Raw genomic sequence first — 17,901 nt, 5'->3', positions numbered from 1 at the left:
AACTGAGGATCTGCCCGCTAACATGAAGCATGCCCCTCCCCAACATAAATCCTGGCTACGCCCATGGATGTACACAAGTTGCAAACAAACTTTTGCAAATGACAAAAGAATTTCTACCTATCGGTTGCGGTCAACCCTCAGAACCCAATATCTTTCATATGCGACTGCTGAATGGTGGGGCACCACCCTGTTTTGTCCACATTCTTATCAATAAGCCATATCCCATATTTACAAATGGAAAAATAGAAAATGCTGGTCTACTTTTATTTCCAGCCGCGGATAAGGCACTAGGGGCAAACATGTGGGACTACTTGTTTCATAGAACGCTCACCCCTCATGAATATTGAAAGTGCCAGGTATAAATATGTATGAGCTGCCTGTCAGTCTCTCCGCCGGGTTCCCTTCCACGCTCTTTCTCCCTGTCCTCCCGCCACCGGAAGTGCCCCGCCGACCGGCGGATCGGGAACGGCCGAGAGCAACATGGCGGCTACGGCAGCAGCGGCGGCGACAGGAGGAGCCGCAGCAGCAGCCGTGTCACGGACGCCGCCTGCTCGGCGGCCGGGCCTGGGCCTGGGGCTCGGCCGCCCTCCGCGCTCGGCGTCGCGCGGCCCCCGCGAGCGGCCGTCGAGCCCGTGGGAGCTGGTGAGGCCCTCGGTGACGGAGCTCTCGCGGGCCGTCAGGAGCAACATCCTGTGCACGGTGCCCGGCTGCGGCAAAGTGCTGCCCAACCCGCCGGCGCTGAGCATGCACCTCAGCAAGGCCCACGGCGTGCAGCAGCAGGTAAGCGGCGGCGCCCTCCCTTCTCCCGCTCCTCCGGGGACCGAGCGCCTTCCCTCTCCCTCCAGAGGGAGGGTTTCATTTCAGCCCCACTTTTTAGCATTCGGTTTCTTTATAAGCTTCCCAGGTAACAATGAACTACTGATGGGTAGCTATCAGAATTCAATTATTTTCATTGATGGCGGCTATCTGAATTCAAATGTTAGTGTTAATAATCACTCCCTTCCAGCATCAGTTTGTTCACAACGTTCCCAGGTACATAGTAGATATTGATGGGTAGCTGACAAAATTCAATTATTAATTATCATATTCAGTCCCTCTTCGTATCCCAGACAATAATTATTAATTGGTAGCTATAGACATTCAGTTATTAATAATAATCACAGCAACAAAAGCCCTTTCTCTATTCTCTGCACCCCACCCCCTTTTGGCTGATTTAACCTCAGATACCCTCCCTCCCTCTGCCAGTGGCATTCTTAATATATTTTTAATGCTCTGTTGTGGTTGTTGTGAGCCACTTTGAGCTCATTTTGTTTGCTTGAAAAGTGGTGTGCCAGTACAATGTTAAATCAAACCTCAGAGACTCCCTTTCCCAGTCACAATTGCTTCTTAGCTTTATTTAAAGGTTTCCGGCATATCTAGCAAAGCTGCCAGGATGCCATACAACCATGGTAATAAAATACTTTTTTTTAAAAAAAAAGCAAATGTTAGGGAGGGCTCATAGCTAAAGTGATGCACATCCTTTGCTTGCACAAAGCTCCAGGTTCAGTCTTGGGTCAAGATTCGATTTCTGCTAGTCGCGGCAGATGATACTGGGCTGGATGAACCATTTGATCAGATTTGGTGTGAGGTAGCTTCATAGTTGCTCATGCAGAAGATTCCTTATTCAGTATGCAGCACCTCCAATTAAAAGGATCTTATTGGGAAATAATTCTCCTAGAGACCCGAGAGAGCTGCGGCCAGTCAGGATAGAAAATACTGAATTAAAAACCATTGGTGTAAGTCTGGGAGTAGCCAACATGGTGCCCTCTAGACATTTTGGACTCCAGCTGCCACCATCAGCCCAAGCCAGCATGGCCAGTGATCAGATATTATGGGGAGATCGTAGTCCATAACATCTGGTGGCCACCACATTGGCCATTCCTGATCTAAGTCATATGAATGTGGTATATGAAAGTGCCATACTGTGGGCTTCTGGCCCATGGACCTTAGGTTGCCGCCCCCTGTTCTAATACCTTTTATCCCTCAATAACTTGATCATCTGAGCCTCTTTGTCTATTCACTTACTACTTCCAATATTCTCTAGTTCATAACTTGGTTGATTGGCATCATAATTGCAAGTAGCAGTAACTTTGGCATTATCAGGATGTTTTCTGTTCTTCCTGGGGAAGGCTGGGTACCAGCTATCCCTGGAATGTTACTTTCCTCTCATGCTTCTGGAATTTCTGTTAATCATAGGTTAGTCTGTGACTTCCAAGGACTGTGGCTCTTATTGTGGGTTAACTCTGTAGCTTCATGATGATTCTGTAGTGGCAGAATTCTAATGCTCTGTTTATTTGTGATACTCAGCAGTTCAGCTCAGCTGCCATCCTACTTCCTTTCCTTTAGTAATTTTTTGGCAAGAGAGTATCCATTCATTCACAGAGTTGCAATACATAATTGGTAACCATCCACCACACATTCTGCTTGACCTAGAACAATGTATAACATAAGTAAAGCGTTGCTTAAGTAACAGGGCTGGGGAAGACTTGCCTGAAATATTGGAGAACCACTGATCTTGCTCCCTCATAGTAAGCAAGTTTAGAACCAAAGCCTGAACTAGAAGTCTCAAGTGACTACATAATTTGAACTGGACCTTCCGGACACTTGCTGCAGCTACCACCTTTTTAGCCCCATATGATGATATGTATTTCTGCAAAAAGAAGACAAGTAGTGGCACCACTAATCTGTGACCCTCACCATAAGCACCTGACAAATCCCCTCACTATGGTCCTCCTATAAACTCTCTCAAACATTGTTGTCGTTTAGTCGTGTCCAACTCTTCGTGACCCCATGGACCAGAGCATGCCAGGCACTCTTGTCTTCCACTGCCTCCTGCAGTTTGGTCAAATATATTTACACACACAAGAGTTTTTCTGTAAGCAAATATGAGGAGGTGCCTCTTGAAGGGCCAAATAATGAACCCAGCCTAAATAAAATCTCTTTCTTAGCAGAGTCCTCAGTAGGCTCTTATATAAATGTACTAGGCGCAGGTCAGGGTTTCTTCAGACTCTCAGAATCCTTCAACTACTATGGCCCACTGATACATGTGACAGCTTCATGTGGCCTTGTTGCAGCCCTTCCTGATTCCTCACTGTAGCCTGCCTGCCAAGCTGTGCTGTTGTAAAAATCAGGCAAGTGCAGCCCCATTTAAAATACTTAGAAATCCCTTCCTAAGCTCTGAAACTGTACTTCATCTAAGCTTTCAAGGTTCAATGAACAGTATCCCCTCACTATCTACATTGCTTTATCGCAACCTATGTGCTCTTTCATTCCACAAATTCACTCTGTACAGTGGTACCTTGGTTCTCAAACTTAATCTGTTCCGGAAGTCAGTTCCAAAACCCAAGCGTTCCAAAACCCAAGCGTGCTTTCCCATAGAAAGTAATGCAAAATGGATTAATTGATTCCAGACTTTTAAAAACAACCCCTAAAATTTAACATGAATTTTACTATCTAACGAGATCATTGATCCATAAAATGAAAGCAATAATCAATGTACTGCAGTCACAGAACCAATCAATCAGTAGCTGAACTGCAAAACAAATAGCAAAAACAGACAAACTTCAGCGTAATACTCAAAACGGAAGTGTGGCACTCAAATCGGAAGCGTAACACTCAAAACAAAGCACGTTCAGCTTCCGAAAAAAGTTCGCAAAGTGGAACACTTACTGCTGGGTTTGCAGTGTTTAGATTCCAAGTTGTTTGAGTAGCAAGATGTTTAAGAACCAAGGTACCACTGTACTTTTCTTAAAATCTCTGAGTATGCCCCAGGTAAGTACAACTTCATAACCTTCCCTGACCTAGCCTGAAACCTAATCACTGTAGCTATGAAAGGCTCACTGTATTTAATTACAGATTCCTTCAGCTTCTCTGTGTATTTCAGACTAAGCAAGGAAACCTCCTCACACCAAAGCCAGAATCCCTACGCTAATGTAACTTTCTCTTCTCCTGTGTTTATCTTGAAAATGAGCTTTGTGCCTGAGCCCATGGTGCTGTTTTCAAAATCCTGGTATTTAAGTGAAGTACTCACATCTTTGCTACTGCCTTTATGGTTGGGTTCCTGCTTCTGATTGTACTTTGTTGATAATATTATTTAAGTTTTAATAATTTCCCCCATTGGATCTCTTTCCAAATTTGAAATGTGACCTTTAATGGGAAGTGGCTGGCGGCTTCCTCAAAATCCCTTCCAGAAGTGCTTGATAAAACCTCTGGTGAGAAGCTGTAGCTATTTAGAGCAAAACGAGTGTTTATAAAACAATGTCCTCCATCTTGCAGCCAGATACTTTGTTTGGAAATTACTGGCTTAATTAAGATTTTGGAGTAATGTGACAATAATATTGCAACAGCTCCTACTTTGACTCCTTGTAATCCCTCCTCATCCCTTTACATATCCCAAGGTGGCATAATGGCTTGTTGGGCTTTTACCTCAGAAATATCTTTTCAGACTTATTTTTGCTCCAACCAGCAAAGAGTTTTCTCAAAATGGTATTCCATATTTTAGTGCCAATATTACAGTAGAAAGTAAGATACCTGATAGTGCTTTAGAACTATGAGTATATGGAAATCTGTATACCCTTGTGCGTGAATTTGAAGTGAAACTTGCATTGTATATGGGGAAAGTGAGCTCTGTAAAATAAACAGGAAGACTCCAGTCACTGGGTCTGTGAGACAGTTTTAAGTCACCACTCATCCATGGATCTCACTAGGTGACCTTGAGGCAGTCATTATTCTTCAGCCTAACTTACCAGTACTTCTTGCAGTAGTTGTGAAGATAAAATGTATGGGTGGAAGCCTGAGATGAAAAATGTAATAAATAAATGTTGGCAGCTTTTTGTTGTTTTTAAAGATTCTTTTGCTTAAGGATTGGAAATATTTTTCATTCCAAGGGATTTATATATGCTACCACTGCTGTTTATTAACAGAAGGGTAGGGAGGGCCTGAAGAGTAGAGAGAGTCTTCCTGCATTCTTCAGGACTGAATCGTTGCATTTCAGGTTTCAGCATTTCTAGGCTGTTCTCTCACGCTTTCCCCACTCCTTTTTGAAAGGGAAGATAAAAAGAAGTTAGAGAAGAGGTTGGACACTGATGATGAAACTTATATTCCAGCCAGTCAGAGCATGTATCTAATGCAGCTGGTTTGGAAATCCTTGGATTATGAATACCAGTACTTGGGTACCTTAATGTATAAAGAGAATGCCACACTTTTAAAAAGCCTTTTAAAGTTCTGCAGTCCAAATTTTACACCAAGGCAAGCTGTCTCTTTGCATTAATTGAACCACATCCATATACTTCTGCAATCAAACTACGGGTATTTTGTAATGTTGGGGACTGAATCCCTATCTCAAAACTACTGGAAATCCTACTGATTTCCTTCTGGCTTGTGAGATTTTAGGAGCCATATCCACACATATTACAAGCAAATCTTTCCAACCAGAAGTGCCAAAAACTTTGGGTTTCTTAATATAATATTATAGGAAATAATATGCCCATTATTCTGTGTTTTTGCCCATGCTTGCTCTGAATCACAGTACGCTCAAAGCCCTGCTCAAGTTCAGCTATGGAGAGACTGGAGCAATCAGTGGTTCCTTGACCTGGTTCATGGCTCTGACATCACAAGTCATTGGTATAGCACTAGTCTCCCTAGCTTCAGTTTGTTTTGAATTTAATATTACACTCTCTTGCTGTGAGATGTTTGGTTCTAAATCGTTTGGTCTAAAAGTTCAGCATAATGTTTTCTGCAAAATGTTTCTGTTTCCTAAGTGACAGTCAGTGTTCACTCAGTCACATCTTCTTGGTTTAACAAGCCCAGATGTGAATAAGCCTTGTGTCCACACACACACTTCACTCCTTCTTGGTGCACCAAAATTAACCCCAGAATTCTTCATCTACTCTTATTACACTAACACTAGGAAACTGGTTATCTCAGGTTTGGAACATTTTCAAACCATGGTTTAAAATCCTGGGTGGTTTGGAACATGGTAACTAAGGGACACGGGTGGCGCTGTGGTCTAAACCACAGCTTGCCGATCAGAAGGTCAGCTGTTCGAATCCCTGTGACGGGGTGAGCTCCCGTTGTTCGGTCCCAGCTCCTGCCCACCTAGCAGTTCGAAAGCACGTCAAAGTGTAAGATAAATAGGTACCGCTCCGGCGGGAAGGTAAACGGTGTTTCCGTGCACTGCTCTGGTTCGCCAGAAGTGGCTTAGTCATGGCTTAGTCATGCTGGCCACATGACCCGGAAGCTGTCTGCGGACAAAGGCTGGCTCCCTTGGGCTATAGAGCTAGATGAGCGCTGCAACCCCAGAGTCATCTGCGACTGGACCTAACAGTCAGGGGTACCGTTACCTTTACCTTTAACTGTGTTACTGGGACCTAACATTAATTGAAAATTGCCTTGCTTCTCAAAGAGTGCCAAGGATAAAAGTGGTAGCATGAGGATAGCATACCCTCCAACATTTCTCCTATGAAAATAGGAACATCCCATTCCATAATGATAATTTTACTATTTATACCCCACACATCTTACTGGGTTGCCCCAGCCACTCTGGGCAGCTTCCAACATATATGAAAACATAAAACATAAAAAAACCCTTCCCTATATAGTATTGCCTTCAGACGGCTTGGGGGTTAGAGAACTCCATACCCTCCAACATTTCTCCATTGAAAACAGGGACATCCTAAGGAAAAGCGGGGCATTCTGGGATATAATCAGAAACCAGGACGGCTTCTCTAAATCAAAGCACATGAGCAAAAGCCTTGTACACAGTGGCAGAGCTTCATGTTCCAGCACCGGGGGGGTGGGCAGAGAGCAGGCGGGGGTAGTGCTGGTGCGTGTCCAGGGGTGGGGTGCGCCACCCACAGGGGCGTGACGCACATCCTGGTGGTGTGGGGCGCCGCCTGCGGGTGCATGGCGCCTAGGGCGGGGGGAGGCAGCCACGATGGCACCCCACCGGAATTGCGCTGCCAGGGGCGATGTGCTCCCCCACCACTCCTCTTCCTCCGCCAGTGCTTGTACATACCTCTGCTTATTTAGCCAGGATTGACCCTTACTGGGCTAGTGAATAATCAACTACCTGTCACATAATCTAGGCAATTAGAGTAACCTGGGATCACTTTCTTCCATAGGGAATAACTGAAACATTACAGAAGTTTCAAGTGGAGAGTCTCTTCAGTATGCAGGCAGGCAAAATGCTGAATAAAGACAAGCTTTATTTGTATTCCAGATACTTCTGAACCCCAAACATTAGATACAATTTAATAATATTCTTCTGCTACAGGATGGAAAAATAAATCCTGCAATAAGGAAAGACTTGAAAACGCCACAGAAATACTACTGTTGTCCTATTGAAGGTTGCCCTAGAGGACCAGAAAGGCCTTTTTCACAATTTTCTCTTGTAAGACAGGTATGTATTCTAACTACACTATTCAATAAATAGAACAATATAATTCATATGGAACATCTTATTCAAGAGCCATGCATCTTTCTGAATTGCAAGATTTCTGTGTAAATGTATACCATCATAATCATAAGAGAAGCTGCATATGAATGTCATTTCATATTGTCAGTTGTCTATTGCTTATAGGATCAATGTGTTGGGAAAGAGCTACTTTTTTGTTAAAAAATTAAACTTATTAAATGTGCTGAGATATGCCTTCAGTAGCTGAAAATGAAAGGAGCAAATCGGAGGGTAATTTTGCGGTAGATTTCTGAGTAGTTAATTCAATTACTCCTTTGACTTAAGTCTCTGTAATATGCCCTCTTTTCTGTGTAAAACTTATAATGGGCCTATGTAGATTATTGAGAACCTTAACTGCAAACTTCATGGAGGCTGAATGTCAGAGGTCTGAATATTCTAAGAAATGCATTATCTGATTCTTAATATCTTTTGAAAGAGTGGAATTGTTAAAAGTCAGTCGCAGTATTTATTGAGTTGAGGTGCATCCAGATAGTGCATGTGGACTTTCATTCCCATGTTTTAACCATTTTCAGGAATTCCATGAAAATCTTGAATCCCCTCTATCAACTCCAGTCAATCATTTAAAAATGCATCAAAAATTGTGGAAAATTCAGTTGTTGACAGCATGCTTAAAAGTGCCTTGTCTTAGATCAGGCGCATCCCCAAACTGCAGCCCTCCAGATGTTTTGGCCTACAACTCCCATGATCCCCAGCTAAGAGGACTAGTGGTCAGGGATGATGGGAATTGTAGCCCAAAACATCTGGAGGGCCAAAGTTTGGGGATGCCTATCTTAGATAGACAAGGCTGGAACTTGAACAGCTTTGTGTCTCAAACATAGTACTACTGGTACTTTCTTCTGTTTGGGAAGCACCATCGCTCAGTGACAGAGCACTGGCATCTCCAGGTAGGGCTCAGAAAAAGCCCAGTCTGAAACCCTGAAGCTGCTGCCAGTCAGTGTAGACAACACTGAACTAGATGAACCAGTGATCCAAGGCAGTTTCCTATAACTTACCTAACTTTTTTTTATATTTCAGCATTTTATGAAAATGCATGCTGAAAAGAAGCATAAATGTGATAAATGCAGCAATTCCTATGGCACCATATGGGATCTGAAGCGACATAGTGAGGACTGTGGCAAGTCTTTCCAGTGTACTTGTGGATGCCCCTATGCTAGCAGGACAGCATTATTGTCTCATATTTATAGGACACAGCATGAGATCCCTGTTGAACATAGGTAAGGGCAACATTTTCCCTTTGTTAACTGTTTCATATGTGTGCACATATATTTGCCTTAAAACATTGGAAGGGGGAGGAGTTCTAACACCATTCTGTGAAGATCACTGCCACTGACAGCTTCCCTTATCTTACCAACATTTTTTTTAAGGATAACTCTTAAAGAGGCATGGATTTTTCCAGGCTTTTATACAATCAATTATTATCCAACACGCTCCCACCAGTAAAACTGATTCTGTTTGAACTATCTAACAATTCAGAATGCATTTCCATTCAATGTGGGGAGGCGGGGTGACTACTACTTTTGAAGTCCTTTATCAAAATGCTTAATGCACAGTATTAAAGACTGTGTGGAATTACAGTGCAAGGTTGAATTATTCTAAATTCTATTATAGAAATGGTAAAAGTGGTGGGGTGGGAAAGATTTGGAGGGAATGAAGGAGTACCGTATATGCTACAGCTGTACCTAGTCAAAGGTTTTGTAATATTTACAGGGATCCACCAAGTAAGAAAAGGAAAATTGAAACCTCTGTATCCAATCAGTTGGTGAGAGAAAAAGTTAAAGGAGCTTCTGCCAGTGTCCAGACCAGATGTACTAGCACTAAAGACTTGGAGACCTCTGAGATGAAGCCAGCAGCTTCCTTTGAAGATTCTAGCTGTTCCTATACTACTAAGCAAACACAAACACAGCCAAAAAATTCACCAAAGTTGCTTCTGCCAAAGCCAAAAGTGGCTTTGGTTAAACTCCCTGTAATGCAGCTTACTCAATTGCCTATCTTTGTATCAGCACCAGACTCTTCTGTCAAACCCGTTGTAGTTGCCGTTGATGACAAAGGCTCTGTTATGAGTACTGTTCACTTAATGCCTCTGCCGGTAGGATTTATGATACCGGGACTGGAGGCTGAAACACTTGCATTTAAAAGCACCTTGCCCCTTTCAAAAACCAAAAATACTGGCAGTGTTGAGCCAGTCAGCACAGGTATCCAGGTCAATTTGGGTAAAGGGGCATCAGATAATACAATCCAAGATCTGGAAGCCATATGCTACAAGAACGGGATTTGTTCAACAAATGTGCAGACGGACTTATCTTATATTTCGCAGAACTTTGTGACATCTGCAGCCTGGACTCCTGATTCATCGGTGTCCTCTTGTTCTCAAACAGACCTGACATTCAGCTCTCAGGTTTTGTTGCCAATTAATGTGCAGACGCAGACACTGTTACCCAGTTCAAAGTTGACTTCTTCCATAGCTGCTCAGACAGATGCACTTGCACAGGCTTGCTTTCAGTCATGTGGAATTTCTCGGGAGACTCAGACCAATAGGTCACAGAAAGATATTGATGGGAGAGTACAAATGGACCAGGCTGTAATGTGCAATGACATTTTTGACAGTGTTAGTTCATTCAGTGATTCAACCACAGTGGGACTTCCAGGCAGCAACTTGATGGCTGCAGGCCTGGGTCAAAGTCTGCTGCAAAGAGGAAGTTGCAAATCTTTGAGTCCAGACACCAAGTGTGAGCCAGTTATCAGCTTCAGTGCACAAAGTAATATTCTCCCACAGCAGGTTATGACAGACAATCAGACCCAGACAATGGAGTTACTGAACGATCTTGAAACTATTTTTTCTAATAACACAGCGGGTCAGTCATTGGATAACCGTAGTCTTTTGACTGACACTAGCTCGCATGCTGGCACACCCTTGCCTTCTGGCCCTACGCAGAACGCAGGAATTGATTTTGACATTGAGGATTTCTTCACAGCCTCCAATATCCAGACTCAAACAGAAGAGACCCAACTTGGCAACCTGAACTCTGAGCCAGTCTTGGAGTTGCTAGATATTGAAACCCAGACAGATTTATTTTCAGATAATGCCACCCAGTCCTATAGCTGCAGGGGTAATCCCAATTTCTTAGGTTTGGAGATGTTTGACACACAGACCCAGACTGACTTAAATTTCTTTTTAGACAGCCCCTATTTGCCTTTGGGGAGCATCTTGAAACAGTCTACCTTCTCTATGAGCACAGACTCATCTGATACAGAAACACAGACAGAAGTGCATTTTCCTGCAAAAAATTCCTCTAACCAAATGGCAGAAAGCAAAGTCCAGCTGAATAGTGCTGAAACACAGACCATGGATAGCTGCTTTGAAACCCTTGGCAGTTTATTTCTTACTAGCAATGAGACTCAGACTGCTATGGATGACTTTTTGTTGGCTGACTTGGCCTGGAATACAATGGAGTCACAGTTCAGTTCAGTCGAAACACAGACTTGTGCAGAATTGTGTTCTCTGTTTCAGGGTCCTGATAAATCAAACCATTGAGTGCTGTTCTCAAACTCTCTTTTCTTTGAGGATTAAGTTATGTGTGGGTAGGAGAAACTGACATTCAAGTCACCTCCACTGAATGTAATTGACCACATATGGTTGGTTTACAAACTATGTCCTACTATAAGGTACTTTAACTGTTTTGTGTTTACTAATATGAATCCCGTGTGCATATGTTCACTGCTGTGTGTTTGTGTATGTTTGAACACTTCATAACTGGTAGTGATCTTGTGTCTGGCCTCTGCTATGCTGAGTTACATTTAAAAAAACTCTTAAGTTCCAAACTCATAGCTGTTAGTAATAGCTTTCCTTTGACCTTGACTATTAATGCAGCAGTCCTGTATTTGGGAAGAAGTCCACTAAACAGAGTGGAGTTCTTGAGTAATCAAACATGGAATTGTGCTGTGGGTTTTTTGTTTTTGTTTTTTAATGGACCAAAACCTAGTTTTCTTCAAATTCAGGCTCATTCCCCAAATCCTGAAAATGCAGCCCTTCTCTTTTTTGTTCTTGTTTTTGGAGTTCTTTGTTGCAATTCAGCTCTACTAGGGTTACATCATGGTTGTGCCCAAGAATTTCTACAGATTCACGCTTCCGCATGTTGCTGTGACATAGGCTAACAATTTGGCAGGAATGTGCCCTACATACTTGCAGCAGCTTGTTGCTTGCTAGAAAACCAACCAAGTACAGAACAAGTTTTTGCTCTCTCTCTCTCTCTCTCTCTCTCTCTCTCTCTCTCTCTCTCTCTCTCTCTCTCTCTCTCTCTCTGTCTGTCTCATCTGGCTTCTAATTCATATAGATTTAGTAAGACTTCATATTTGTGACTTAGGGTAGGTGGACAACTGAATATTGACATCACCATGCTAAGTGTGCAGTAGTACACTTTGGATTGTGTACAACTAAACTATACTCAGACTAGGATTACTGAAATTAATCTAATTTAGTCATGTCCATTAATTTCATTTGGTCTGCACAGTGTATGACTAATGTTGAATACAACCCAACATGTTTAACATGGGTAAATCCTTGTTGATCATGGATTCAATTTTCTTGAAACAATGTTAGTCGCCTGTAAGGTGTTTAGTTTCTGAACAGTCTTGCCAGGTTCTAGCAGACAGTTTGGAGTTAAGCTCAATGGCTTGCAAAAATCTAAGGAAAAAGTAAGGAAAAGAAAGGAAGGCACCAATGCAGAAATGAGAGACGATACTTCAAATGTACACTTGGATATATGTTATTTAATTCAGTGCATTTTGTGTCAGCAGCTCTACTGGTTTTCATTGCCCAATGCACCTTTCAATTCCCAATGCACCTTTTTTCTTTTTAATCTGTCCTAAGATCTTATGTCAGACAATCACTTTGGAAACATAGCTGCTAGGCAAGCTACGAGAAAGCAGTGAGTTACTATCTGCTCAGGACAAGATCACTAGGAAGCTCTTCTACCAAGCAATAAAGGAAAGTGTTCATCAAAGTAGCAGATGGCGTGTGTTCAGCTACAGCTTTTACCTGCTGTTGGACATACAGTTCTGTTTGTGATTGAATTCTTTAAATTCATGTTGAGCCCTCAGCTCCTCCAAGAACAACTTATCTTTCAAAGGGCAAAAAAACTTAGGGCTAGGATAGAGGATCTGTGGTCCTCCAGATGTTCCTGGGCTACAACTGACAATTGTCCCTATTGGCTGAGGCTGATGGGAGTTGGGAGTTCAGCAGTATCTAGAGAGCACCATGTTCAGTGGTAGGGTCTGTTGTTGTCATTGTATAGTGCTGCTAATGGTCTGTCAGCAAAGACACATCACTTCCACACTGATTTTGTGTCTTACGTTCTAATTCTCACCCAACATACTCTGGGCAAAGTCTAAAGTGTTAGCAACTACTCAGCGTATCTGTTGATGTTCTTCAGAAACTTCCATTTCTGTTTTTTGTTTATTGAAGAGAATATTCTACACTGAATATCCTACACTGGATATTTGCAATCTTCAATAATTGTATGCAGGGTTTATTTTTTCTCTCTCCAAGCATTTATTCCACAGAATTGAGCATCAATTTCCCACTGAGCCTTGGATAAGCATTTGGAAGAAGAACTCTCAACTGGGTCCTGTACGTACATAACACTTTGGTATGCACCAGCTGATTGCTTCAGCCAAAGAGTGGCAAACAGCTTCCAGGTTGATGCAAGTTACACACTGTTCTTCAAAAGTGCATGGCACATCCTTGATTGATGCTGTTTAATGAGCAATGAAGCTGAAAAGATGCAGTTTGGTCAGAGTCCCAGGCAGCAGTGAAGTAATGACATCACTCGGGTGCACTCTTTATGTATCATGCAAGTTGTTTTGATCTAAGGTCAATTGCCAGGAGTGGTACTGTTATTCCTCCATGGCCACATGAATTATTTGATTTATTACTTGCCCTTCCACCATAAGATCCCAGGTTGGTTCACAACAATTTAAAATACATTAAAAAGATGGCACTCCAGAGATTTAACTATACCCTTGTTGGGATGCAACTAAAAAGTCCCTCATCCCACTGAAGCTTAGTGCTTCCAGTGCGAAGCTAGTGTCACCCGGCTTGCTGTGGTATACAGCTTGGTAGTTGCAGTTCAGAATGTAGTAGCCTAGGTGCACTTTTGATTAAAGTGTCCATGGGCACCTTGAAGTGTGTTTGAATTGTTGATGCGTATCTGTGGTCAGGGTATTCAGGCGCTAATATGAGTATGTATATTAAGCTTTTCCACAAACAAAACAGGCAGCTGTCCTGGGTCCCCATTAAAGTACCATTAATGCAGTGGAGATCATGTTGGTATATAATCGCCTTTTTAAGTTGATGTGATTGTCTTTAAGCAACTACTTATAGATAGGTACTGCCAGTGCCAATAATGCAGATTGACCTTTGGGCTCTGTTCTGTTACTGCTGTCTTATCCTACATAGGGTGCTTATGCAATAGCTCGCCTTGAAGTGCTGCTGTGACTAAATCCATGCATTTCTGCTTGTGGGGGAAGAAATGTTCCACACTCCTTGGACTCATACCGGTAGAAGAAGACTTAAAAGCCATCCACAGCTCAGTGTACAAAACTACAGTAGCTTATTTTCTCCTCCAGGAATGGCAGATCTCCTGCATGCCCCACTTTTGGCTATCTTCTTTCTTTAGTAGGAGATTCCAAGAATATATTTGCTATAGAGAGAAAATATTGACTCAGCCTGGTCATATTTGCAGAAAAGACCTAATTTCTGAGCAACTTTCACGTTCCTGGTATCCTTTTAAAGGAGATTTTGAGACTGTCTTCAAAATGAATCTTGTAACATTTCGTTCTTTGGTTCTATTAAGTGTTCCCCACCACCACCATTTCATCAGAGTAATTGAACCAGAATGTTCAGTTTGCAACTGTCTGCACACAATCCTTGTATTTGATTAATATGAGGTAATTAAAGGGAGTCTGGTGCATAAGCTACATCTTCTGCCTTTGGTTTTCCAATTCCATAGTATTTTCTAGCAATCAGGGTAACCTACCTGCTAATGAGGAAGCAGTAAACAGATTTGAATTTTAAAGAATTGGTTTATATACAAGTGTTTAGCAGGATTGTCACGACCTAGACACAGAGGGCCTACTTGCATGACACAATAGCTGCAGGAAGGTAAATTTCTGTCAGCATGAACCACCTGACCTGGATAGAGGTTGATACCACATATCCTCCTTCTGAGCTGGAGATTATCCCTTGTTAGAGCTAAACCACCCAGCCCACCACAAAAGACTTATCAAACTCAGCATGTTGTTGTCAAAAGCAAACTAAGAATGTCCTGCTCAGCTTCTACATATTAATATTCTACTTCATAGAAAGTGAAAGATGCTAATATACATACAGATATCTTAGTGTTTGTGTGACTAGCCCTGATTGCTATAGTACTAAGAAACAAGAAATGCCTTTCTCTCAATCTGATTGACACTGATATATACAGGCATGATCTTCTTTACAATCCATAATACAGCATGCATGGTGCATATAGTCAGCTGACATTTACATCAGCTCTAACTTGAGTCCTGTCTTCTATGGGGAAACTTTCTCATCCTTGAAATTCTTCACTTTTTATTCAGTTAAGGGTTAAAATTAACTTGAACTAAAAACCAACCATATTTGTTTTTCGGCAATGATAATAATGCTAGTACTACAAGTTACTACTCATCTCAGGCAAGCAACAGGGTTTGGTTGCTTCCTTTCTCACCTGCTTCCAGAGGGCTATCTTAGATGTCTTTTTCAAGCGTCTGATAGCAGGGCCTAACACTCACTGTACTGGGTGAGTTGCTTAGTATCATTTTAGAAAGTAACTCATTCAAAGTCACTGTACAGTAGCCTTTGCCAACCTGGTGCCTTCCAGATGTTCCCATGAGCCCTAGCCAACACAGCCAGGTTGGCAAAAGCAGCGTTAGAGGTTACCTTTGGCAGTAGGTGCACCCATGATATTTGCCTGTCATTGTAGCTGGTTCAAGATGGGTGAAAGGGTGAAAGAGGATGAGCAGGCAGGAAATAGACAACCACCTCTTAATTGTTTGCAATGCTATATTAACTTTTAAAGGTACATTCTTGGATAAAATTTTGCACCACGAAATAGCACTAGTCTGCTTAGTGGATGTTTCTAAACTTGAAAACATAAAACATGAGTTGCAGAGCTTAGTATGATGTCTTACTCTTGCTGGATCAAAGTATGGTATTTCATTATGCTTGCTAATTTTCAAGAAAAATTCTAGGTGTGCATACATGCATATGCACATGCTTCACCTCTGACTGCAGATTGAGATGGCGTTCACAGACACTGGAAATGAAACTCTGTGAGCTGCATGCTTTATGGGGATTTGGGTTTTTGGAGGTTTTTGGACTTGTTTCTGAATAAATGTTGGATTGCACTGTGAATAAACTTGTGTCTAGGCTGTGTATGGGCTGCAGGTGGGAACATGTATGCTTGATTTACACCTCAACCCCCCTGCAATCCCCCCTTAATATCTAGTTTTCCATAGAGAAAATAAGAGGGAATCCTTTTGTATGGAGGAGCATTCAATAATGTGAGCCCCCACCTGCAGCCTAAGCATGGGTATACCATGTCAGAAGCAATACCGTGTCATTGAACAATACCAGTGAACTAAGGGGTTTTGTCCACTGCAAGTTGCCTGAAATGTGAAAATGAGTCAATACACACAGTTTATCTATTAAAGGGTCAAAGGTTGTATCAGAAACATCTGAATGACACCATATTAAATTCCAGCATCGATCATGTATATCATTGAACATTTTCTGTATCCAATTCTTGCACTTTATGAAGTTTTTGGAAGGAAACAATAGAGGGCTGCTGTTTCCTAGCCTCAAGAGAATGACTTCCATTTCATCACTGAGCAGATGGGCTGGAGGAATCCTGAATAAAAATGAAACTGTGGCCTGTTACATTTAAGAGGAGGCTGTCATATGATTACAGTTTTAATATCTGGCTGGATATGGGTAAGTGAAAGAAAATCTCATTCTCGTTTGCAGCTGCAATTTTCACTACACCCTCCTTTCTGCCATGTTTGGGAGCAGAGTAGTCCTCTTTTTCTAGGGGCTTCCCCCCTCTCATCTGTGCTCACTTTGTTAAAGATCAAATTTATCTAAAACAGTTAAATCTGTTATTCTTTATGGAGCCACAAGCCTCCTTTTTCTCCTCTGATGCATACGTATTCTCTTCAGGCAGCTAATGAAGATGAAATGCCAAAGAGCAAATTAATGTTACACGTGCATGCAATGGCAGTTTAGACCAACATGGAAGTGCAGAGTTTCCTCTGCTTTCAGACAGTAAAATGGTAGAACTGACTTTTCTCTGTCCATTAGGTGTTTGCACACACAACTGCATGCATAGAATTGCAAATACTGTGAGCTTTAAGTAAATAAACTCTTTGTCTTGAATAAAACTGTTCAGGGTAAGGGCCTACCTGTATATATAATGAAGCACATTTATGTCACAAAGATGAACAAATAAATGTCTTTCTGCCTTAACTCACCAGTGTTTTTTTCCTGCCTCTTGTTTTACAATAATGGTTACTTAAACCCTTTGCCATTTCATTTCTCTATTGAAAAGAAATAGTTGGGTCTAGAAAGTGGATTATACTGTGAAATGGAAAAGCAATGTCACACTTTTCACTAGCCTCTGTCAAATTGCTGTAGTGCAATAGCCTTTGGCTGTGTGGATGGAGATAGCATTTCTTTTTTATTCCTTGCCTTAAAACCAAAGTAGTGAGAAAAGGTATGGTTTTGTCCTGATGCGAGGGGTTTGCAAATGATGGGGGGTGACTGCAGGAGACGTAGCCATGCTGGCATTCTTTCCCCAGGGCTATGTAAGCATGGCTATGGTTTAATATGGGGTGCATGAGCGTACCCAGCACAGGGCAGGGGGGCAGCTGCCCCCCCAGAAGCAAAAAAGGGAGAGCACAGCGAAACGGCAGCAGCGGCAGGCAGCGAAGCTGCCTCCGTCGAGGGAACCCTGGACCTGGGCTAACTTCAGCCCACACTCCTTCAAGTCCACACTTTTGTTTGTGCCACACCTAGAAAGCTCAGGTCCAAGCAGCTTTCCCTTTGCCATGCTCACTTTCAAGGGGAAACCCCCTCTTTAGATTGGAACAAATGGCAATCTGGGGGAAACCCAAATTGCTGTTTGCTCCAACTGCAGTTTTCACTGGGAAAGCAGCAGGACAAGAGGAAGTGTGGATAAGCCCTGTGTTTCAGAGCGTCATTTGTTAATGGACAAACACCAAACCCATGAAGGTTCTTAGAGGTCATATAAAAAGAAAAGGCTACTCATTTTAATGTATGGCTATCATACCTCTTAGATCTAAGCCTCCAAATA

The 17,901-nt window shown here is 42.3% G+C and overlaps 1 protein-coding gene across 1 annotated transcript; it reads left to right on the top strand.

The window, feature by feature from the left end:
• The first annotated feature begins 31 nt into the window (after nt 1-31).
• ATMIN (ATM interactor) lies at nt 32-15,334 on the top strand. Its single transcript, XM_035119926.2, has 4 exons — nt 32-780; nt 7,313-7,438; nt 8,528-8,727; nt 9,221-15,334. Exons 1-4 carry the CDS (start codon nt 481-483, stop codon nt 11,043-11,045), a joined length of 2,451 nt encoding a protein of 816 aa, XP_034975817.2. The 5' UTR covers nt 32-480; the 3' UTR covers nt 11,046-15,334.
• The last annotated feature ends 2,567 nt before the right edge of the window (nt 15,335-17,901 follow it).

This window comes from Zootoca vivipara, chromosome 6 (genome assembly GCF_963506605.1).
Source record: "Zootoca vivipara chromosome 6, rZooViv1.1, whole genome shotgun sequence".
Classification (NCBI taxonomy): domain Eukaryota; kingdom Metazoa; phylum Chordata; class Lepidosauria; order Squamata; family Lacertidae; genus Zootoca; species Zootoca vivipara.
This window is presented reverse-complemented; position numbering and strand designations above follow the sequence as displayed.